General features: G+C 28.3%; 1 protein-coding gene and 1 long non-coding RNA gene across 3 annotated transcripts in view; one reads left to right on the top strand and one right to left on the bottom strand.

The window, feature by feature from the left end:
* The window catches only part of LOC127278244 (uncharacterized), a 32,736-nt gene extending 15,387 nt beyond the window's left edge, over positions 1–17,349 (bottom strand). The window contains exons 1-3 of one of the 2 annotated variants that reach the window (XM_051299849.1): positions 17,108–17,349; positions 12,312–13,676; positions 9,514–9,744 (exon numbers count right to left, since the gene is read on the bottom strand). In XM_051299849.1, coding sequence (XP_051155806.1) covers positions 9,514–9,744; positions 12,312–12,636 — 556 coding nt within the window. In that variant the 5' untranslated portion in view covers positions 12,637–13,676; positions 17,108–17,349. Of the gene's footprint in view, positions 1–9,513; positions 9,745–12,311; positions 13,677–14,871; positions 15,103–17,107 lie in introns of those variants that run through there. The other variant, XM_051299850.1, reaches the window with a different exon arrangement.
* LOC127278248 (uncharacterized) lies at positions 5,371–5,857 on the top strand. Its single transcript, XR_007842467.1, has 2 exons — positions 5,371–5,561; positions 5,682–5,857. It is a non-coding gene; the product is annotated as an uncharacterized LOC127278248 (long non-coding RNA).
* Positions 17,350–25,791: the final 8,442 nt, after the last annotated feature.

Genomic DNA, 25,791 nt, shown 5'->3' with positions numbered 1-25,791 from the left:
ATATAGCTTCAACTACCCCCTTCTCTCACACCCCCTTTCTCTCTTTCCATCATTCTTCACTTCAAACTAGGTGCCAGTTTCTAGATGACCTGTCGATCTGACATTTACCTAACTCTCGTAAAAACATACACTTTACTATTACAATGAAAATTGACGAAATGAATGTTTTTCCAAAAAGGAGAAAAATAGGTATTAACTTTTTTTTAAAAACATTTTGCAGAATTTTCTTTTGAATAATTGTTGGAGTAATCTGAATATTGATTCGTACTACTAAATTACAAAAAAGAAACTAAAAAATCTGATTGAAAACCTTTTCTAAAAATTATTATGTATGACTAAAACTTTCTTTTACTACTAATAGAATAATTTTACAGTTTTAATTTTACTACCAATACTGAGACTGTAATAATTTCTGTCTGAATAAAATTTACATTTACTACTAATATTTTATTAACGCTACTTTAAATCATTTTGTCAGATTTGTACTACTGATAAAAAAAATCATTTTTGGTTTAAAATTTTTGCTATTAGTACTTGTGCTATATTTATAAAAAATTAAAAATACAATGTCTGACTAAAACTGAATTCTACTACTAATATAAAAAATTACAAGAATTTCATACTAACGCGTCTGACTAAAGATTTACTTTTACCACTGATTTTGTATTTTAGTCATTATGTCTAACTATAACCGATTTAATTCATATTACCAAAAATTCAGTAGGCTGATTAAATATTTACTTGTACTACTCATAAAGTTACCAAATATTCAAAAGGCTGATTATTAAAAAAAAATAAAATTAGTAGTATATTAAGACAAAACTATTAAAATTGTTACTTTATTATCAGTAGTAGAGGTAAATTTTGAGTCAGACACATCAATTTAAATTACTGTTATTTCAATCCAAGTGGTAAAGGTAAATTTTAGTCAGACAACAATTTTTCTTTAACAAAAAATTTGAGAACAAAATGTGATAAAAATCTTGATCGGGGATTAAATGTGTGTTTATATATATACATATATCTTTGGACATAAATTGAGGAATAAAAGGATTTTAACGAAGTTAGCGCACACTTTTTTTTTTGTTTTCAGTATAACGAAACGTTGTTTTTTTTAAATTTTTTTTTTTTTTTTTGCTGTAACGAGAGAAGCGGAATTAACATATGTAAAAAAGAATGGATTTCAACGAGGTAAAAATAATGTTTAATCGGTAGAAAAGCTCGGGACAGTTCAGTCATCCGATTCAGAGTTCTATCTGCCTTTTTCTAAACCCCTCTCCACCACCAACCCTTATTCCTCACTTAGGGGAGATTTTTTAATTTTTAATTGGAAAAAAAGATTGCAAGCAACGTTCCATGTTCATGGATATATATATATATCAAATTGCAGCACTGTCTCTACCTTTGGATTTGATCGTTTTCGAAGGCAAATATATAACGTTTCAATAAACGTTACGAGACAAAAAAAATGAATTAAAGGAAAAATAAATTACAATATTTATTTAAAAGAGAAAATTCTTTTTAGAAAAAAGATTAAAGATATTTTACTTTTTTTTTAATATTGAAGAAATAATAAAATAATAAAAATATTTAAGGAAGATTTTTTTAATTTTATAATTAAAAAAAATGAATAAATAAATTTTGTTTGAACCAAAAACCAAAAGTTTTGTGAATATTCAAGGATGGTGTAAGTGAAAAAAAAGGGATATGTCTACCCTTCTCAAATAGTAGACACCGAGGCCTTTTACGACTTATTAAATCATTTCCACACGAGCTCAAAAAGTTGTACTTGAATCGTATATAGAGAAAAAGAAGGAGAGAGAGAGAGAGAGAAGAGATTGAAAAGACATAGGAGAAAAGTCGCGGAAGGACGCGCGGTTGGAGAACTGCCAGGATAAAGGCGGCTTAATCTTCACCGAACCGGAAGTGTCTGGCGAAAGCATCCAATCTGTCTATCGACGAAATGAAAAACGAGATTAATAAGCTCCGGCAAAGTTGGAAGCTGCAAAATCAATTTCGTTAAAGGAGCAAAGAGAGAAAGAGAGAGAGAGAGAGAGAGAGAGAGAGAATTATTTCACTAACATCGACAAGTTGGCAAACTTTCATCAAAATTTTTCTTCAAAAACAAATATTATAATTAAATAATTAAATAATATTTGTGCTGTGGAAAAAAAATTCTATTAAAATCAATTTTTTGTCTGACGAAACCTGACTTATACTACTGAAAGAGTGAGAATAAAAATTTCTGTCTGACTAAAATTTACTGTTACTACTAATATTTTATTAACGTTACTTTTAATCATTTTGTCAGACTTGTACTATTGATAGAAAAAATTATTTTTGGTTTAAATTTTTTCTATTAGTACTGGTACTATATTTATAAAAAAAAATTTAAAATACTGTGACTAACTGAAACTGAATTCTAATACTAATACAAAAATTACAAGAATTTCATAATATTCCGTCTGATTAAAGATTTACTTTTACTACTGATTTTCTAATTTAGTCATTATGTCTGACTATAACCGATTTAATCCACTAATAAAGTTACAAAAAATTCAAAAGCCTGATAAAATGTTTACTTGTACTACTCGTAGAATTACTGAAAAAAATGAAAAGTTAAATTATATAATTATATATTGACTTGTACTACTGAAAAAATTGCATAAATGTAGTAAGTCTGACTAAATATTTATTTTTACTACTGATGTTTTTATTTAGTCATTATGTCTGACTATAACCGATTTAATCCACTAATAAAATTGCCAAAAATTCAGAAGGCTGAATAAATATTTACTTGTACTACTTATAGAATTACTAAAAAATGAAAAGTTAAATTATATAATTATATATTGACTTGTACTACTGAAAAAATTGCATAAATGTAAAAAAATCTGACTAAATATTTATCTTTACTACTGATTTTCTAATTTAGTCATTATGTCTGACTATAACCAATTTAATCCACTAATAAAATGACAAAAAATTCAGTAAGCTATTATTTACTTGCACTACTTATAAAATTACCAAAAAAAATTGAAAAGTTGAACAACACATTGACTTGTACTACTGAAAAAATAAAAAAATTCACAAAATCCGACTAAATATTTACTTATACTACTGATTTACTAATTTATTCATCATGTCAAATCCAAATTAGTTTAATCCACTAATAATGATTCTCAAAATTAAAAAACTAAATATTCACTTTATCTACCTAAAAAAAAAAGTATCAAAAACTTCTGCAATATAATTTGATTTTCATCCATAAAAACAATGATTTAATGAATTTTTGAAAAAAAAATGGGAATCATAGTGAAAAATTTATGATCATAAAAAAATTGGAAAATGAATTAGAAAAGGGGTGGTGGAGGGGAGGTAAAAAAAGAAAAGAAAAAAGAAAGAACGAACCGAGTGGATCAAGGATTGTATGGGGGCATCGGTCAGGATCTGACCTGTCGATATCAATAGCTGTGTATTCCTCTCGGATTCGCGCAGCTCTTTCCGTAGTTTTCTCCCCTGGCATTGGAAGCGTCATAAAACACAGGTAACTCCGGTATTTATGTGATACGTTTGCCGTTTTACGCTACCTCCCTCCTCCACCCCCCCAAACCCTCTTTTCATCCCTCGTTTTCAGTGGCACTAACACTCACATGAAAACTGGCCTGCTCCATACGTCCGTGATTCCTAGCGTCGGAGGTTAACGCTAATCCCTGTCAGGAGCGAAAGGGGTGACGAGTGATATACGCCCCTGCAACGGGGTGATAATATTCCTCTTTCCAGTGTTCCCACCCAATGCTTTCTCTCTCTCTCTCTCTCTTTTCTCTCTCTCTCTCTCTCTTTCACTCTTTTTCTCTCTGTTTTACACGCTCACTCTTATCCTTGACGTCTCAACTATTTTCCACTGAAAACAAGACGAACAACTTTTGGCTCATGTTTCAAGGCCGAGAGCCAGTTAAAACTCAGTTCTGTCACTCACTTATATCAATTTTTTTTTCTCCTCCCCCTTCCCCCCTTTCGAATAAAATTATAATTCTCCAGACATAATTATTTAGAAAAAAAATTTTATTTTCAATATTAGTAATTAATTATTCATTTTTTGTTGCAGTTAAAAATAAGTCAATTGTATGAAGAAAAATTATGTTTATAAAAAAAAAAAAATTTTTGCAAGTCAAATTTTTGTGTGTTTTGAAAAGAAAAAATTTATTTTGAGAAAATATTTATTTTTTTCTTATTTGAAAATTTGGAAAAAAATACTAATGGGAGCAACAGGTGTGGTTACAATTTCAAAGACTTAAAATTGTCTGACTTAATCGTGGTTTCTACTACTTAATGCCTGTCATTCGAACCACTGACCAAGTAAAATTAACCTTTTTAGGGCAAACGTATTAGTCAAATTTAAAAAAAAAGAAACTTTTTCTCCTTCCAAACAAAGTTTATATCGGTTTATAATAATTTTATTTTAACTTTTATATAAGTGAAATTTTGTAATTACATTTTTTTTCATTTATCCATAACACTTAGACAATCACAAATGTTTCCTATATATATAATCTTAAAGAATATTATGGTAAAAATGCCATTCTTCATTTTTAATGTTTTTACTGTTTCAAAATTTGGGGACTCATTTCTCTTTTCTTTCGTTCTAAAATAGAAAAATAATATTTGTAATTTAATGAGATGAAAAAAATCTTCTTATAATTAAAATAGTTTAAAAAAAAAACAAATAACAATTCTGTTTTTAATTATTTACCACAAGCCTCGCCAATTGCAACCCAGAAAATAACCAAAAGTGTTGTTACAAGTAGTGATGAATAAATTTTCATTTTTGATTTATATAAATAAATTATCGAAAAAAAATTTCAGAAAAATTTTTTAAAAAAGATCCGCTTTTTTTTCTTTATATATATATATATACTCCGCAAACTTTAAGTATAGCCTTAAACATTGTAACATTTTCATCATATCTTTGATTTATTAACAGTTTTTTTTATCTATGATAAAAAAAATAAAAAACAAGTTATTAATCGTTTGTGAAGAATAAAAAACTTTTTTAAACATTGTAGGTATATAATTTACATAATATAGTTATATTTGAATTTACGATTGGCGATAATATAATATAATATAATATAATATAATATAATATATAATATTATATATATAATATATAATATAATATAATATAATATAATATATTACCTATTTTTTACTTCTGTTAAAAATAGTTTCCAGTTTCATAAGACCTTATCAATTACCTGTTTATTATTCCTTCTTTATCATAGATAATGACTGTAATTGACAAAGTTGTCGATTAAATGGCCTATTTATTTGCAGTTATATCCAACAAACAATGACGAATTTGTGATAACAAAAAATATTTCAAATATAAGGCTATTAAAGTTCCGAGTATATAAAAGAGGAAAATTGTTTATTTTTCGTTGTAATATTCTATTAAAAATTTGAAATTTACAAATTAAACATGAATGTCTATTCATCAATTTTTGTGACAATTCTTTTACTTTTTTACTTAATTGCAATTGGAGAGGCATATTCTAAGGGTAAATAAAAATAAATTGTTTATTTAAATTATTAGAAAGCTATATTTATTTTAATTTTAATAAAAATTTTTATAATCTTTTCTATATTAGATATTTTATAATAATATTTTTCAATTTTAGAAGTAGATGGTCATGTTTCAGCAAGCAGTAATTTATTTGCTTCGGTTAATTTAATTTTTCTCTGTTCCTCAATAATATTTTATTTATATTCACTTATCTAAATATTATAAATAATTACTCAAAAATTAATTAAAAAACAAAAAATTTCTCGATGTTAAATAAATAATTTAATAAAATATTTATTTACTTATTTATCCGTAAATATATATATATGGATTATATTCTACCTGGCATTGGTGAAAAGAGTCGGTATCAAAACTACACAAGAATTTTCATAAAAAAGTTATATTTTACAAAACATAAAAATTGTTATTTTTTACATTATATTTTTTTAATGTTGTTTTTATTTTTTGTAAATTTTAACTTTTTTGTAAATGAAAAAAATTTTTTTTTAATTTGTTATTTTGTACATTGAATTTTTTTTTTGTTTTTTCTTAACGTTATTTTTTACATAATTTTTTTAGTTATTTTTTACATAATTTTTTTTGTTTTTTTTTACATATAGAAAAAAAAATTTTCGTTATTTTTTGGGGGCGGTTTGAGGTGCCCACAAACTAAATGCATACATTGAAACTGTATATAAGCTGCATTTACAAGTAAAAATGAATTTTAACATTAATTCGTATGCAGTTTAAAGTTTGGGTCAGTTGGGGTAAATGGGGACAAAATCCCTATTTTCACAAATTACGTAAGTTTCTTTCTTTAAAAGGTAATATTTGCGGATTTATTTTTTAAGTTATTATTTACATTCCCAGGATTAATTTTATGCAGCAGAAAAAATTTAGATAAGCTTTAAACGCATAAAACTGACTGTCCCCATTTACCGTAAGATTTAAAAAAAATTTTTAAATTTGGGGTAAATGGGGACAGTATAGTTTCTAAGAAAGGTATAAGAAAAAAATTTCCTTAAGTATATTACTTTACGTAACTTGTGAAAAATAGGGATTTTGTCCCCATTTACCCCAACTGACCCAAACTTTAAACTGCATACGAATTAATGTTAAAATTCATTTGTACTTGTAAATGCAGCTTATATACAGTTTCAATGTATGCATTTAGTTTGTGGGCACCTCAAACCGCCCCCAAAAAATAACGAAAATTTTTTTTTCTATATGTAAAAAAAAACAAAAAAAATTATGTAAAAAATAACTAAAAAAATTATGTAAAAAATAACGTTAAGAAAAAACAAAAAAAAAATTCAATGTACAAAATAACAAATTAAAAAAAAATTTTTTTCATTTACAAAAAAGTTAAAATTTACAAAAAATAAAAACAACATTAAAAAAATATAATGTAAAAAATAACAATTTTTATGTTTTGTAAAATATAACTTTTTTATGAAAATTCTTGTGTAGTTTTGATACCGACTCGTGAAAATTGGGAACAAACTTCCGGAATAACCGGTTAGGGAAAGTTTTCATAAATTCTCAATTATTGATATAAATTTCCAGAAGTTTACCACCCTTTATGGAAAAATTTTCATAAATTTTCCGGTAATCCTTACTTATTTAATATGACTGTTTTTATAAATTTTCAAAATAGATAATAAATATAAAAACAAAAATACTGAAAAAAAAAATTGTCAAAAATTCCTACGTTTTATTACAATTTTTGTAATATTGGAATTGAGGTATTAAAAATGTACACATACAAAAATAATCGGCAATCGAAACAAGTATCTCTCTCTCTCTCTCTCTCTTCTAATATATGTTCTTCTTGACAATCTAGAAGCAGATCGTTGCGTACGAGTGGTAGTTAGAGGCTGCTCGTAATGCAGTAATGAGGGCTTACTGCCATGGAAACCAAAGCCGCTTACAGCCAACCACTCTCTACCGTTTCCATCCCACCCTCCCATCAATCCATCTACCAAAAACCATCCACTATATATCTACCTTCGATATCACCCTCATCCGGCTCTCTTTCGCTTAAAAGTTGTTCGGGATTATTCACAAAATTTGACCGTTATGCAAAGTTTCAAATATATATATATATATTTCATGATCTACGGTAACAAATTTTTATATATTTTTTCCCGAATCCGTATAGTACTGATTCAGTTATTTCTTTTTCAAAATTTGTTTTTTTTTAGGTGGAAAAAAAGAAGGTCGTTAGAGACATGTCTTAGATATAGAAGAGACATTTTTGCAAATTTCTGTTTTTTTATTTTCAAAGGTACATTGATATTGTGAGATAGAAAGAAACTAAGAGGAATTAAAATACAATTTAGCGGATGATTGTTTTGTTTTTATTCAACAGGAAAAAAAAAGAACATGATAAATCCCTTTAATCTGGCTAAGTAGATGCAAAAATACAGTGCCAGACACACTACATCCTTTCATCCTTTCTCCACACTGACTTTCTGTAAAATGAAATTCTCGTCTAAGTGATTTTTTTTTCTACTTAACTTTTTTTACTAGTCTAATTTTCATCTTAAAGATTCCAATTCCTTTCATGAAATATCCAATTAGAATTTATCTTTGTAGTGTGAAATTCTTTTTATTTCAAAAATTTCCTATTATATTTTTTTTCAAAATTTCCAAAAAAAGAATTTTTTTTTGTGAAATTTACTCGAAATATCTATTATCTAATTATTTTTTAAATACAGATTATTATGGAATGGGGAAAAAAAAATATTTTGTCACAGCATGTATGGGAATATTGTAATACATGCAAACTAAGTAAAGAAATAAAAATGAGATGAGACTAACAAAGAAACATTAAAGTTAACAAAGAGAAATGGAAGGAGAACGATCGCAAACCTCGCAATTTCCTTTTCCAATTTGCCATAAACAAGTCGACTACCCCCATCGTTAACTACTGGGACGCCCGTGACTTCTGATGCCCCATTCTCGACTAAAGAAGAAGAAAAAGGGAAGGGGAAACAAGAACTCGATATTCAGCTCAAGGGTATTTTTTCGATAGTGAAGATAAGGATAAGGGTGATGCAACTTGGTCGAATTAAAAGAATTAAAAAAAAAAAAACGCCTCGTTACTCGCATCTCTCTCGTCCTCTTATGCACGAAAAGAAAAACTTTTTCTTTATTTTCCTTCAACTTTAAGAGTTCTTCTTTTCTTGAACCTCAAGCAAAAACCATCGGAGAGGGGAAATATATATAGGCATTAACCGTCTGTAATGGCTGTGATTATTAGGAGGCATTATTTAGAAGCCCTCGGACCCTAGTTTCTTTTTTTCTCTCTCTTTTTCTCTCTCAGTACCGCTTATTTCTCTCTTCGCAGGGCAAGTAAAGAAATCCTGAATTATTGACGATCAAGGGACCAGGAATTAAAAATCCCAGTGTCCGCCTACGCAAATCTAACGAGAATAAGAGGGGCGCAAAAAATGAGAAAGAGAAAGAGAGAGAGAAAAAAAAGAGATCGAGCAATGGGTATTTGCCGAGTGAATTAAAAATGAGAACGAATAAGGGCTTGACTCACGATCCCGATGAAGAAACGAGGCCATCAACTAGGGCGCCTACCTTAATGTACCGACGTCTGAATGATTTAAGATGCCGTGATAACGTCTACGAGAAAATGGCTCTTGAAATAAACAAAAAAAAAAAAGAAAAAACAGATTCAATAACAAAATTTCTCCTTGTTCCAATTTAAAAATATTCAAAATTCTCTTTTACATTGGTTTTTTTTAACCAATTTTTTTGGTATTAATACCATTTTTTTTGGTTATTAATAAAAAAAATTAACTTAGTTTAACAAAAAATTTGAAACCAATATAGTTGATTCCAACAAAATTTGATTGTTTTAAAAGAAATTTTTTTTTTTTTTGTACCAAAAATAATTTTTTGAGTACAGGATAAAAAATTTTTTGAATTGTTACCTCTTCCACTTCGTCCGACGAACCTGAGGTCATTGAACTTTGCAACTTGGTTCTTCATAAGGGCAGTTGAGTTGCGTAATTCTGCACAACAGTTCTCGTCGTTACCAGCACGCACTGTAACCAATGTTCCATCACCAACTTCACCAAGTGCGACGACCTTAAATGCAACCGGAAGTGTCTTGTTTGATCTCCAATGCGACGGCAACACAGTGCAAACAAGATGGGGACAACCTTTTTGCCAAGAAAATTATTTTAAACTATTTCAATATCTTAATAAATATATAATATATTTTGATTTTTTTTTCAGGTAAACAAAAAAATAATCTAATATTATTGCTAGAGAAATAAAAATTACAATAGTTTAGCTAATTTTTTTGCAAATTTTCTAACATGACTTGTTTGTTTCAAAAATTTATTATATTTTAAATCCACGAGAAGAAAACATTTTTTTTTTGAGCTAATAATAAGATTTTTGGTACGAAAAATAATTTTTTAATTTTTAATCGTACTCTTTAAATCTAAATTAGTAAAAATGTTTACTAATTTAAATTAGTGACTCATTTTTTGCTTTAGAATTACTAAGATTTTACTAATTGTTAGTGAAAGTTACTAATAATTAGTAAAAGTTACTAATAATTAGTAAAATTTTACCAATTCAGGAGCAAAAAGTGAGTCACTAATTCAAAACATTTTTACTAATTCAGATTTAGAGAGTACTAAAAGGAAACCTATTAATATAAAAAACATTAATTATTATTATTAAATTCTAAAATAAAAAAAATATTTATACTTATTATTTTCAGAGGAATTAGTAAAAAAATTTAACAACTAATTTTGATTCAGTGTCGGACTTTTTGCTATTGAATTAGTTAAATTTAACTTACTAATAGCAAAAATAATTTTTACCCAACTAATTAGTCAAATTTAACTACCTAATAGTAAAAAATCATCTTATTAAATAAATAAATAAAAATAAAATAAATGCCTATTCTTTCAATTCGAATTAGTAAAAAATTCAACTAATTTCGATTGTTTGCTTTTAAATTTGTAAAATTTAACTAAATAATAGTAAACAATTGTTATTCTTCCAAAATTGGTTAAAATTATTTTACTAATTTAAATTTATATTTATTTTCCCAGTTATTCTACTTCACAATTTTTTTTGCAACTGAATTAGTAAAATTTAACTAATTATAATAGTAAAAATAATTTTGATTACTGGCAAATTAGTAAAATTTAACTAATTCCAAGGCAAAAAATCAGTTCCTTATCAAAATTAATTAAAATTAGTTTACTAATTCTTTATGTAAATTTTTTTTGTTATTCTACTACACAATTTTTATTTTGCAACTGAATTAGTAAAATTAAACTAATTAATAGTTGTTTAGTTTGTTTACTAGCAAATTAGTAAAATTTTACTAATTCCAAAGCAATAAATCAGTTCCTTACCAAAATCAGTTCAAAATTATTTTACTAATTCAAATTTATATTTATTTTCTTAGTTATTGTACTTTTCAATTTTTTTTGCAACTAAATTAGTAAAATTCAACTAATTAATAGTAAAAACTGCTTTGTTAATTAAGAATTTAGTAAAATTTAACTAATTCCTTACCAAAATTAGTTAAAATTATTTTAATAATGTAAAATGTTCTTTATGTATATTTTCTTAGTTATTCTACTTCAAAATATTTTTTTGCAACTGAATTAGTAAAATTTAACTAATTACAATAGTAAAAATAATTTTGATTACTGGCAAATTAGTAGAATTTTACTAATTCCAAAGCAATAAATCAGTTCCTTATGAAAATCAGTACAAATTATTTTACTAATTCAAATTTAATTTCTTAGTTATTCTACTTCTCAATTTTTTTTGCAACTGAATTAGTAAAATTGACCTAATTAATAGTTTAATAATTAATTAAACAATGTTTGTTTACTAGCAAATTAGTAGAATTTTACTGATTCCAAAGCAATAAATCAGTTCCTTATCAAAATCAGTTCAAATTATTTTACTAATTCTTTATATTTATTTTCTCAGTTATTCTAGTTCTCAATTTTTTTTTTGCAACTAAATTAGTAAAATTCAACTAATTAATAGTAAAAACTACTTTGTTAACTAACCATTTAGTAAAATTTAACTAATTCCTTACCAAAATTAGTTAAAATTATTTTACTAATGTAAAATATTCTTTATGTATATTTTCTTAGTTATTCTACTTCACAATTTTTTTTTGCAACTGAATTAGTAAAATTGACCTAATTAATAGTTTAATAATTAATTAAACAATGTTTGTTTACTTACAAATTAGTAAAATTTTAGTAATTCCAAAGAAATAAATCAGTTTCTTATCAAAATTAGTTCAAATTATTTTACTAATTCAAATTTATATTCTTAGTTATTCTACTTCTCAATTTTTTTTTGCTACTAATTAAGTAAAATTCAACTAATTAGTAGTAAAAACTACTTTGTTAACTAACAAATTAGTAAAATTTAACTAATTCCTTCCCAAAATCAGTTAAAATTATTTTAATATTGTAAAATGTTCTTTATATATGTATTTTCTTAGTTATTCTACTTCACAATTTTTTTTTTTTGCAACTAAATTAGTAAAATTTGACTAATTAACAGTAAAAACAACTTTGTTTACAAAAAATTAGTGAAATTTAACTAATTCCATGGCAAAAAATCAGCTCCTTATCAAAATTAATTAAAATTATTTTACTGATTCTTTATGTTTATTTTTTTTTTTTTATTCTACTTCACAAATTTTTTTTTTTTGGTAATTAGTCGTACTGACCAGTTCTGACAAGTTCCCCAGGATGTTCAGCAAGCAATCCATCCAATGTACGTTCAGCAAGAAGATCAGCAGTGAGTACATAGTCGGATATATGATTACCACCACCAGTTGAACTCTGCGGAGGAACTTCACCAGCCAAATGCATTCTTCGTCTCGAAGAACCACGCGTTCTTCGTATTCTAGGACCACTCAGATGATTCACATTATTCATCTGTTGTACATGTTGATGTTGATGATGATGATGATGATGATTAGATCTTGGATCAGTATAGTCTAGACCCAGAGGTTGATCCTCGGGACGTGCATCACGCGATGGATTCGTCATCGGTTCTAAATCATCAAACACTTTTTTTTTCTTTTTTCTATCACACACATAATCTTTAAAATTTCTCGAAATTTACTTCATTATTATTTAATTATTTATTATTTAGAAGAAATATTTGGAATTTTTTTTTGAGAAAAAGAGAGGGGGAAAAAAAAATTCTTGGGGGGGGACACACAACCACAGAAATACAACCAATAGATTTCCGTTTGAAATTAGATTTGTTTTCTCTCTGCGATACGATTCAAGTGAAAAGGGGGGCTATATTCTTTGATCCTTATTTCATTATCCCGCGGAGATCCAAATACGAAGTTTGCAAATTCTCGTATCTCGTGCCAAGTCGCGGAGAAAATTCCTTTTATTGAAATCGTCGTCGTCGTCGTCAGTGAATAACGAGAGAACCCTCCGAATTTTTTTCCTACCCCAAGAAACGACACTAGTTTTTTTTTTCTATCTCTTTTCTTTGAAAAAAAAAAAATCACTCACGATTCTTGATTTAAAAAAAAGAAAAATTTCACTTAATTATTTTGTTCACTGGAGGAAAATTTTGATAAAATTTTTGAAAAAAGAAAATTGATATGATTTTTTTTTTTGATGAAGTTGTTATACGGAAAAGTTGATGATTATAGTTCTTCTGTGCGAAGAGATCACCTGGAACACCTCGAAAAGGGTGTTTAACTCGCGCGGTCTCGTTTCGGTTCGGCGGTGGAAGGTGGCGGCTTCTGCGGTGGAGCCGCGCGGTGTGGTTGCGGTGTATTTTTGAGGCCGCCGCCCCCAGCCACCGAGACCCCTGCCCCCAACCCCCTCCCGCCGCCTCACCTCCCTTCACCTAAAAACCAACTTCGACGCTGTCACGTTTGGTGGGGGCAGTTTTTCCAAGCGGTGGGGAGAAAAATCTCTCCTTTCTCCCGCCACCTTCACCACCTCCACCTTTTTCCTCTTATTCACTGATACACTGTTTTTTTCACTGTTGCACTTTCAACTATCAGGATTTTGGATTTAGATTTCGTCATCTTTCACGTTGTCATCTTCTTCTTTTTTTTCTGCACAGAAAAAAAGTATTTTTTTATTATTTTCAATTTATGTAATTTTTATTAAAATTATTTTATTGAAAAAATATATTTAAATTTATTTATTTAAATACAATAATATAATTTAAATAATTGTGTTTTTTTAAATAATTATCATGAAAGGAATAAAATCTTTTTTTTGTAATTAATATTAATAATTAATAATTTGTATGAAAAAAATAAACTAAACTAATTATTAGTAAAAAATTAATTAGTAGAAAAAAGTAGATTTTTCGTTGAAAAATTAGTTAAATTTGACTAATTACATCAATTACCATTAGTTATTTTAAAATAAAAAAGTAATTAATTTTTATAAACTAAAAAAATTAGTAGAAACATTACTATTTGAATCAATTTTTTTTTACTATCAAATTAATTATTCTCAACTAATTCTAAATTAAGAGGGAGTAGTTTATGTTTATTATAGTTTTACCTTGATTAAAAGATTAAATTCTCGTTTATGGTTATGATAGTTTTAATTTAAAAAAAATCAATTCTAAGTTTAAAATTATTTTTATAATTATTTTTATAAGAATTAATTTTATTTATAGTTATAATGTCATTGATAGTAGTTTTTAGTTAAAAGATTAAATTATAGGTTATGTTTCCAAACTATCATAAACATAACCTATAAATTTTTTCTTAAATTTGCGTCCCATGAAAAAAAACCACAAATAATACGGTGGGAATTTGTAAATAAAATAGAAAAATTTGTAAAAAAAAAAAATAATTTCAATACCGTGAGTTTAAAAAAATCGGTTTTTTTTTTTTGGTATCTTTTTTTGTTTTTATTCAATTCTTGGACCAGTTCGCGAGCAGCAGCAAAACGACACTGGTAAGAAGGGAAAACAAAGACGACGGCAAGACCCTTTTTGGTGTAGATGCGTTTAACGCAAAGGAATAGGGGTCGTGAGCTTATAGTTGTATATATATATATAAAATCGGGGGTGAGAAGTGGAAAGAGAAAAGAGGCGACGAGTAAACGTTGAATGTAACCGAGGGTAGTTATCGTGGACATGGAAGCCAGTTTGCGGGTTATCGTCTTTCAAATCCAGCAAAACGTTACACTCATTCATTTATATATATGACAAAAAAGTTATAGCAAGTCGTAAAGATCCTTAAAAAAAAAAAAAAATGTAAAAAAAACCATAAATACTTGTACCCTTACAATCGTCGAGTTTTTCAATATTCCATTCCATTTTCCTTTTTACAACTTCTAGCTTCACGGGGGAAAAAAAAAGAAGAACCACTTGCACAAAAAAAAAATTGTTTTCAATTTAATTTTTATTAATAAAGTGCTTTAATGAAGATCTACAATTTTTTTTTCTCCTTTATCATTAAGTTTCATTTTTAAAAATCACAATTTTGCAAAAAAAAGTTCATTTATATAATTAATACATAATAATGAAAAGAAATAAAAAAAAACCGACGAGTTATTCTTTTGAGAGTTGGCACGAGACTATCGATCATGAGGAATATATTCGCAGTTGGAAGCAGTATAGCAGCAGCCGGAAACTAAAAGCCCCTTTTTAATCCTACGCCCTTATGGAACTGACAATGGAGAACCCCTCTCCCCCCCCCTCTCATTCTTCAACCATGTAACCCTAAATACTGCCCTTTCGCTATATTATACGGATGCATTTTGATTGTCTCTTTTTTTTCTATATCTCTGTACTTGTGATATCCCCCTCTTTGTGTTGTTTAGTCTTGTATATATATATATTTTTTTTTTTTTGATTCTCTCATCTTATCTGACACGAATGATTCAATAAAAAAATAAAAGAGAGCGAAAAAAAACTGGATAGGTGAAAAAAAAGGGCGTGGGGGGGGCATCCATTTGAAACAAACGCTTTTACACGTGTAAAACATAAAATGTCACAAGGACCACTCCCATGTCATTATTTAATTCTCTATCCCCTTTTTGGACAAAATAATTTTCAAAAGAATTTTTCCAAAAAAAGAGTGTTCGATTATGTCAAAATCCAATTATACCAACTCAATGATATTTTTCCACTTTTTAGAATAATTGAATTTCACTCGTGAACGGGTTTTTTTTTTCGGAAAAAAGCTTTAATCAATGCATTCGACAATGTGTTTCAGTTATGAGAAAAATGCAAGTGTTATATAATTAAAAACATTTTTGAATTTTTTTGGATATATACGTAATTTATTTATTTTATTTTTTTATTTTAATTATTTCTTTATTACTTTTAATTTATTTTGTATAAAAAAATGTGCTAATAAAATTGAAGAATAATAAATAAATTTGAATTAGTTAAAAAATAACTGTAATTTGATAGCAAAAATAAAAATTAATTTTTTTTATAAATTTTAACTGAGATTTAATAAAAAAATTTTATATTTTATTATTTTTTCATTTGTGTATTAAATATCAGGAATTGAATTAGTAATAATAATTCGCATTATCAAAATTGATAATCAAAATTTAAATTATTGATTACTGATAAATGATACAATATAATTAAAATAAAAATCAAAAAAATGATTTCTTTTTTGGTGGAAATTTTTGTTGAAAAGAAATGAGCGTTTTTCATTGTTCCATTTTTCCACATGACACCCACCGGCGCTTTACATCGATGAGCAAATGGGCAGTCGATTATTGACGTACTTTTCCGTTCGAATTAATTGGTCCAATTATCGAAACTGGACAATTACATGCTGGCGACCAATTAGACTGTTGGATTAGTTCGTCAGCCATATCGAGTGTATCTCACACTGTCTATAACATACATTCTAAATATCTAAATGTAATTATGATATACATAATCAAAATAATAATAATAAATTTTCAATATATAAATGGAAATTTTGATCTTATAATATTTTATTTTGCGATATTTAGAATAGTAATTAATATTCTGTTACATTTTTTTTGTAACCTGTTACCTTCTGTAATACGATTTTTTTTTTGTTACAATTAGTCCTGTTACAATTTTTTTTTTCATTTTTTTACTTAGATTTTATTTTTTTTTATTTATTATAATAGGACAATTAGCCCTGTTACCTACATATTTGTTACAGAAATTTTTTTTATTTCTGTTACCTACAATTTTTTTTATTTAATTTTTAATTTTCCTAATTAGTTCCGTTACCTACTTATTTGTAACAGAATTTTTTTTGTTTTTATTTATTTTATTATTTTTTAATGATTTTTTATTTATTTTCTTTTTTTGTTATAATAGAAAAATCAGATCTGTTACCTATTTGTGAAAGAAGTTTTTTTTAATCGTCTCTTATTTTATTTTAAATGATTTTTTATTAATTAAAATTTAATTTAAAAAATTTATTTAATAATTCAAAATATAATTTAATATATACATGTATATATATATTTAATTTTTTTTATTAAAAATTAAAAAAAAAAATTTCAATTATTCACTTACCATAAGTATTTTTCACTAATACACTTATTCACTTGAATTTAATTAACCCGAATGGGTACCACATTGTTTTTTTTTCTTTTTCTTTTTTTTTGAAAAAAGGGCTGTTTTTCTTTTTGTGGTGGAAATAAAAAAATGAAAAAAGAAAATTGAAGGTATTAATCGTAGAAGGTTAGCACATGTTACCGGGGCTATTCTTGAAAAAGGCCGCTGATCTTAGTGGCGTCTTCGGGGGTGTCGCGGGTGATGACACGGGGGTTGAAAACGTGACGAAGGCGGTTCCCGAGGGCGGGTCAGAATTTTTCCTTGAAATGCGCATGCGAATACTTTTATACCCCACCATCAGCAAAACCTTAACGTTCTTAAAGGCTTCTTAGAGCAAGTTTTGTCCTCGAGGGTTACTGAAGAAACGTGGGTGTGGAGGGGGTACAGGGGGTTTAAGAGTAGAATGGGGCAAATAGAGGGATGAGAGAGCCATAAGCGCGTCGGGTGGTTGCCGTGGATGTGGAAGGGTTGCAACACGCGGTACGCGCGTTACCGGACGACCCGACGCTTTTGGTCGTCTTACTTGATACTCCAACGGATTTCGCAATTTTTTTTTTTTTTTTTTTTTATCACTTTACAATCTGTGATATATTTTTTTTTTTATAGAAGAATTATGTAATTTAAATTTTTTATATTTTCAATCTGGATTGAAGATTTACTACAAAGGAAAACACTTTTTTTAATTCATTAATTGAATTTTTTGTTTTTTTTGTTCATAACCTAAAAAAAAATTTATGATACCTGTAGGTATTTTTTTCTGTTTGTAGAAGTTTTCAAGACGCATCTTTTGACGTATTGGCGAACACATCAACTTTATTCTACTTAGAGTTATAGACAATTGAAAAATCCAGAAAAATCGTTTTATGCTCCTAACCTCAAAAAAATTTAATGATACCTATAGATATTTTTTTTCAGTTTATAGACTTTTTCAAGACGCATCTTTTTACGTATTAGTGAACATTCCACCTTTATTCTATTCAAAGTTATTGACAATTAAAAAATTGAGAAAAATCGTTTTTTGCTCATAACCTCAAAAAAATTTGATGACACCTCTAGACATTTTTTTCAGTTTGTAGAGGTTCTCAAGACGCAACTTTTGACGCATTTGCAAATAGTCTATCGTTATTCTATTCAAAGTTATTGACATTTGAAAAATAGAGAAAAATCATTTTCTGCTCATAACCTCAAAAAAATTTTACGACACCTTTAGATATTTTTTTCACTTTGTAGAGGTTCTCAAGACGCAACTTTTGACGCATTTGCGAATAGTCTACCGTTATTCTATTCAAAGTTATTGACATTTGAAAAATCGAGAAAAATCGTTTCTTGCTCATAACCTCAAAAAAATTTTATGACACCTTTAGATATTTTTTTCACTTTGTAGAGGTTCTCAAGACGCAACTTTTGACGCATTTGCGAATAGTCTACCGTTATTCTATTCAAAGTTATTGAAATTTGAAAAATAGAGAAAAATCATTTTCTGCTCATAACCTTAAAAAAATTTGATGACATCTACAGATATTTTTTTCAGTTTTTAGTAAATTTAAAAAAAAATTCTCATTATCTGTCTTTTGATAAAGAAAAAGAGAATTTATGTGAAAATTAATTTTTAAATCCACTCAACTTTTTTTTTTTGTGAATCAAATATCCTCGAATTGAGGAACATTTGTGAACATATGTTCTTTATTTTCCGTGTTGGTTTTTTTTTTCGTCTCGTGAAGAAAAAGTACTAATCCGTTTTAGCAAGTCTTCACGCAAGTTTGCACCGATCCGACGTAACGAGATTGTCAAGTGAAACCAAAGGAGTAGCGTCAAGGAGTTCTGGTCTGGAGCAGGCCTAAATCAGATTAGATACGAGACAAAAACATTGTAGTACTCGGGGCTTCATTTGATCTTAAAACATTATAGCTATTTCTTTAAAAAAAACCCTTATCCAAGAATGTACTTTTTTATACTTGAAAGACTTTTTGCCACAAAAGTGATTTTTTTTTATATTTTTGTCTGATTTAAAATTTTCATTGCTTTTTTAATTAATCTTAATTAACAAATAAATTTGTAAGTATAAAATAAATTTTCCCTCTACTTATAAGGAAACAACAGCTGAACATAAATTCAATTACGAAAATTGAATTGAGCAAACAAAAAAAAAAAAAGAACACAGCACTTTTATATCGTATCTCTGAGAGAGACATCATAATTCAGATATAAGAAACCAAAAAGCAATCTTGAATTTTATGATCGTCATTGTCAATAAAGAAAATCTCCTTTCTCTCAAAATTTTCCAATGAAGCGCATAGAATGAGAGAGAGAGAGAAAGAGAGACTATATGGGAAGCTAAAAAAAAAGAATAAAATAAAAAGAAAGAAGGAATAAAATAGGAAAACATCTCGAACGTAAATACAAACCGAGAGAATTGAGGATGAGGCAAATATCGAGTGAGTGAGAGGAAAAAAAGAAGGTTTAAAAGGAGGTGTGAGAAGAGGAAAGAGTGTTCGTCTCTCGTAGAGAAAATAAGAAAGCAAATTACCTAGCAGTCACCTACCCTTCTTTTGGGGTGTGAGGTGTCGATATGACATGTAGGGAGAAGGACCGACGAAGGCAACCCCTGGGGTTTATTACAAGGGTGGAATCAAATACACCGGGTGTCAAAAAATGAAATGCCACCCCACTGCGTTTTCTCGACCCTTCCTTACGAGAAGAGAGAAAAAAAAATAATAATACAAAGGGAAGAAGGTCATGCTAACTTAGAAAAAGTGGGCGCGAAAAGAGTGTCATAAGACTTGCTGTTTGTCGTAGCAAATAAAAATCACTGTAATTCTTCTTCATTCACAAATATAATACTCACAATTTAATGCACAATGATCAAAATTATTTTTTTTTCACACTTTCACTGTCATTTACACTTTCATTTTCTTCTCAAATTATTTATTTTCATTTATTACTTACATTTTTTTGAAAGTGTAAGTGTAAGTGAAAGTGGATGTGAAAGTGAAAGTGAAAGTGAAAGTGAAAGTGAAAGTGAAAGTGAAAGTGAAAGTGAAAGTGAAAGTGAAAGTGAAAGTGAAAGTGAAAGTGAAAGTGAAAGTGAAAGTGAAAGTGAAAGTGAAAGTGAAAGTGAAAGTGAAAATATAGAAAAAATAATTTCAGTGAAAGTGTAAGTGAGAGTACCAAAAACAATTTTTAGTAAAATTAGTTTTCGAAAAGAAATATTTCATAAAAAATTAATTAAAGTATTACTAAAATATATCCTTAACCCTTTTTCCAAAAATAAACAAGTCAGTGAATTAGATATGTATTTCATTAGTGAGAAACCAAAACCAGAACCATAGTTCTTGTCCTGCCCGCAGAATTTCAGGTCCTTTAATTATGCTAAGTAACGTCTTTGGAAGGCAACTCGTATATATATATATATATATTCTGTCTAAGACTACGACGGTCATAATATTTAATCACTACTCGTTTATTCTTCCCCCTCTTTTGAAAATGTCGGCATACTAAAAGGCATTTTCGTCGCTGTGCAAAATGCCTGTAAATCAATCGACCAATGTATTTGAATTTAACTTAAAAAAACTCCCCCTAATTAAACATTGATTTAAATTTTTAAAAAAGAATATTTTTCATTAATATTGATAATTTTTTCTTATTTAATAAAAAAAAAAAATTTTACTATCCAATATTTTGGGGAAAATAATAAAATAAACAATTTTCAAGGACAATATATTTACCAACTTGTGAAGATTCACTCTCCGCACGAATTCCCCCAAACCCTTTCGATCTTAAAGATTACGAAACAAACGAGAGAAGCAAAGCTGGCAAATGGGGTGACGATGCAAGGGGAAGTGCCACCCACCCCCCAACCCCTTTCCTCTCATCGCCCCTTTTAAAACCCTCTTCACTTCACGAAGAAAGCTAGAGGATTTACTAACAGTAATTTTGCAAAACTATTTTAAGGCTGGTTTTAAAGTAGCTTCAGTGACTTTACTTGATTCTGATTCTTCTCTGTTGAATTAACTTTAATCCCCAGAAAAAGAGAGAGATATGCTAAATATTTTTTAAATCAGGTTGAATATAATTTATTTTATTAAATTTTTTAGGCACGTGAAATTGTGGATTTTATGTAAAATAAATTTTAATATTATTATGTTTATAAATATGTTAAATTTTTTTTGACTTTCTGTATATAAGTAGTAAATGGCGGTTTTAATCAGACGAAAAATTAAAATTTTTAGTAGTAAACTTCAGTTACAAGAAGACAAAATAATTAATGTTTAATAATAGTAGTAAAAGTGTGTTTTAGTCAGACAATACAAATTTTTTTGAAATTTTTCTGTCAGTAGTAAAAGTTAGTTGCAGTCAGACGAAATGCTTTTTATTATTCAAAAAATTGATATTGAAATTTTTTATTTTTTATAACAATTGTAGAAGTAAAAGAATGTTTAAGTCTGACAAAAAATATAGTGTGACCTTAAAAAGTAGAAGTAGTAAAAGACAGTTTAAGTCAGACAAAAAATAGATTAAAATTCTTGTAATTTGTGTATAGAAGTAGTAAAAGTCAGTGTTAGTCAGACAGTCTACTAATTTTAATTTTTTTCTGTCAGTAGTAAAAGTCAGTTTCAGTCAGACTAAATCCTAGTTATTTTGAAATTTTAAAAATTTCTCTAACAACTGGAAAAGAAGTAAAAAAAATATATAAGTCCGACAAAAAATTAAGTTCGTACCCTTAAAATGTAAAAGTAGTAAACGACAGTTTAAGTCAGACACAAAAAGATTAAAATTCTCGTAATTTGTAAATAGAAGTAGTAAAGTCAGTTTTAGTCAGACAATCGAATAATTTAAAAAATTTCCTGTCAGTAGTAAAAGTCAGTTTTAGTCAGACGAAATGTTTTTTATTCATTAATTGATTCTTAGTTGTACCAAAATCTTAAAAATTGTGATATCAGTAGTAAAAGTCAGTTTAAGTCAGACGTAAATTTTCTTGTAATTAATGTATATAGATATAGTTTGCCAGGCAAAAAAAGATTAAAATCCTCGTAATTTGTGTATAGAAGTAGTAAAAGTCAGTTTTAGTCAGACGTAGAGCTTTTTTAAATCCTTCAGAGTAGTACAAGTAACTTTTTAGTCAGACAATCGAAAATCTCAAAAATTGTAGTTACTTTCTTACTTTCAGTTAGAAAAAATATTTCACAACATTTATTTTTTGTACCAGTAGTAAAAGTCCATTTTTGTCAGACAGGATATAAATTGACAATATGAAAAATGTTTCTTGTTTTTAATTCTAATTTCTTAAATTTTTTTTTTATTTCAATTTCAGTTGGACAAAATATTTGCTTAATATTTTTTAGTATCATTTAATGAAAAATCTTTCCTGGAAAATAATTTAATTTATCTCCTGGTAATTGTTTGAGAATAAATTCGAAATACTTTTATAGGGTTGTCAAATCAGCATCAATTGATTGTGATCGAAATGGTCTTGTTATCCCGAACCTGGTGGTCGTCATCGTCGTTGACCAAGAACGACCCAAGAGAGAGGGAGAGAGAGAGAGTCAGGTTGGAGGCGATTCTGGGGTCATTTCCATTCTGCCCTTGCAAAGTGGTATCATTTCCCTAGGGACTTAGGAGGGTTCTAGATTCTCAGGATCGTGACACAGCTGGTCATGGTTTCGATAACCTCGTCCTTTTCGCCCCTGACCACTATTCACATTACATTTACTTCAAAAATTTTTTATACTCAAAAAATTCCTTTGTTTTTATATATAATGAACTATTTTAAATTAATCAAATATTAATTATATTGAAATATAATTAGAATATAAAGTGTCCCTTGATGTTACGTAATTTGAGGTTAATTTTCCATTTTATTTTATAACATAAATTAAAAAATAAATAAACAAATTGAATACTGAGAAATGGAAATAAAATAATCTTAATAAAAAAAAAATATCATTTTATTTCATTTAAAATACAACCTTTTATATATAAATTAAAATATATTGAATGTCGTCGTAATTTTAAGACACTATATCATATTCTCTAGTGTGTCCTTAAAGATAAAATGCCCATCTCCATACCTAATGTAATCGCTGTTGAGTTCATCAACCGTCGCCTTCCGCGTGGAACTAACTACTAATGCTGCAATTTTTTCCGAGATTTTACGTCCACGAGTTATGGGGTCTTCCTCTATTTGCATGGAAATGGGGTCGCGGGGTCGAGATCCCTCGGACCAGGCAACTTCACTCGGTAAAATCCTGTTATACTTCCTATTTCAAATCATTCTTTATTCCGTGTGCAAAAAAAAAAAAAAATAATAAAACGGTACCAAATAGATTGACATTTATTTTCTCTTTAAACTTGTTCTCTTCGTTTATACACTTCATTGTCTCAATATACTTTTAATTGTAAAATTTTTTTGTACAATTTATTATACAATTTGATTAATTATATTAATTAATTATTTATTATTTGGAATGTAAGGTGAGAAACTAAAATATTAAAATTAAAAGAATCTGAACGTGAGCATAAAAGATTTTTTTCTAATTATCTCAGGATGGGAAATATATTCCATAAACGTGGAGTGTTAAATGCAACGATAAATTTATTAGGGGACGTTCGATTGAAATTTCATGACGTAGGAAATCTGTAACCCACTCTTGCACACACGTTAGGTGAAAGAGAGAGAGAGAGAGGAGTGTTTCCTTGAAGGTTGTATGTGCCAGGCGGTATTAAGTGCAAGAGTGTGCGGGTGAACGCTCGTGACAGTTTATCAAATTGCAAGCTCGCTTCTCTCTCTCTCTCTCTATGCTCCTATAAAGGGATGTAAGAGGGAGTTGGGGGGAAGTAAAGGTGGAGAGAACGAGGTTGGGTAGCTTATTAGAGCCGCGACAGCGGGTCGACCTCCTCCGGGCAACCTCCGACCAACCGACACCCTACCGTGTGCGTCTTACCACCTTACTTGCTTCCTTCCTTCCTTCCTTTTACCTTCAACCTTCTTCACTCGCTATAAAGCTTTTCAATCTAAAAACCCCCTTATGTTTCGCAGCATGCATGTTGATAGAATCAGATATTCAAAAGTGACATACAAAATTTTCTTAATATTCATTTTCTTCTATCTCATTAGAGATGTCTTACAATCAGTGACAAAAATATTAGAGAAGCTATATTACCGTTGCTAAGGAAAAAATCCTTAGCAACCATTGCTGAAGAAAGATAATGCTAAGTAAAAAAAAAATCCTTAGCGACGGTTGTCATGGAAACGGTTGTCATGGTAATAATTGCCATGTTAACTGTTGTCATGGTAATAATTGCCACGTTAACTGTTGTCATGGAAACGGTTGCTATGGTAAAGGTTGTCATGTAAACGGTTGTCATGGAAACAGTTGCTATGGAAACGGTTGCTATGGAAACGGTTGTCATGGTAATAATTGCCACGTTAACTGTTGTCATGGAAACGGTTGCTATGGTAACGGTTGTCATGGTAATGGTTGCCATGTAAACGGTTGTCATGGAAACAGTTGCTATGGAAACAGTTGTCATGGAAACGGTTGTCATGGTAATAATTGCCACGTTAACTGTTGTCATGGAAACGGTTGTCATGGAAACAGTTGCTATGGAAACGGTTGTCATGAAAACGGTTGCTATGGAAACGGTTGTCATGGTAATAATTGCCACGTTAACTGTTGTCATGGAAACGGTTGCTATGGAAACGGTTGTCATGGTAATAATTGCCATGGAAACGGTTGCTATGGTAACGGTTGTCATGATAATAATTGCCATGGAAACGGTTGCTATGGTAACGGTTGTCATGGTAATAATTGCCACGTTAACTGTTGTCATGGAAACGGATGCTATGGTAACGGTTGTCATGGTAATAATTGCCACGTTAACTGTTGTCATGGAAACGGTTGCTATGGTAACGGTTGTTATGTAAACGGTTGTCATGGAAACAGTTGCTATGGAAACAGTTGTCATGGAAACGGTTGCTATGGAAACGGTTGCTATGGAAACGGTTGTCATGGTAATAATTGCCATGGAAACGGTTGCTATGGTAACGGTTGTCATGGTAATAATTGACACGTTAACTGTTGTCATGGAAACGGATGCTATGGTAACGGTTGTCAAGGTAATAATTGACACGTTAACTGTTGTCATTGAAACGGTTGCTATGGTAATTAAAATTTTCAAAATGATCAAATTTCCAAAAGTTTTATGCTAATATTAAAAATCTTAATTTCGTATCAATGAAACCATTAAACAGGAAAATTCAGACTCTATTTGAGATTCAATATTAAAAAAAAAAAAAACAAATAAAATTATCCTTATATATAAAAAAAAATTCGTTATCAAAAGTTCAACGTCATTTTCTTCTTCTTCAAATTGATAACAATATTTGCAAAAATAAACCAAGATTACAATATATATTTTAAAACAATGAAAATTGTAAAATCATGGAAAATATTAACAGAATAAATATTTATACTTCATTATATTTTTTGTATTGTTGGTATTTTTTTAATAATAAAAAAAAAACACTTAATTCAAAGTTCAAACATAAGAAATACTAAATTCTCCATCTTACATAATTAAGATAAGATATGATAACGCCAATTTTTTTTTTTTAAAAAGCAATCAAGAAAATTTTTTATTTC

The sequence above is a fragment of the Leptopilina boulardi genome, unplaced genomic scaffold (genome assembly GCF_019393585.1).
Source record: "Leptopilina boulardi isolate dan_hultmark-lab unplaced genomic scaffold, ZJU_Lbou_2.1 LbouV2_202, whole genome shotgun sequence".
Taxonomy (NCBI): domain Eukaryota; kingdom Metazoa; phylum Arthropoda; class Insecta; order Hymenoptera; family Figitidae; genus Leptopilina; species Leptopilina boulardi.
The sequence above is the reverse complement of the archived record's forward strand: the minus strand, read 5'-3'. Positions and strand labels throughout refer to the sequence as shown.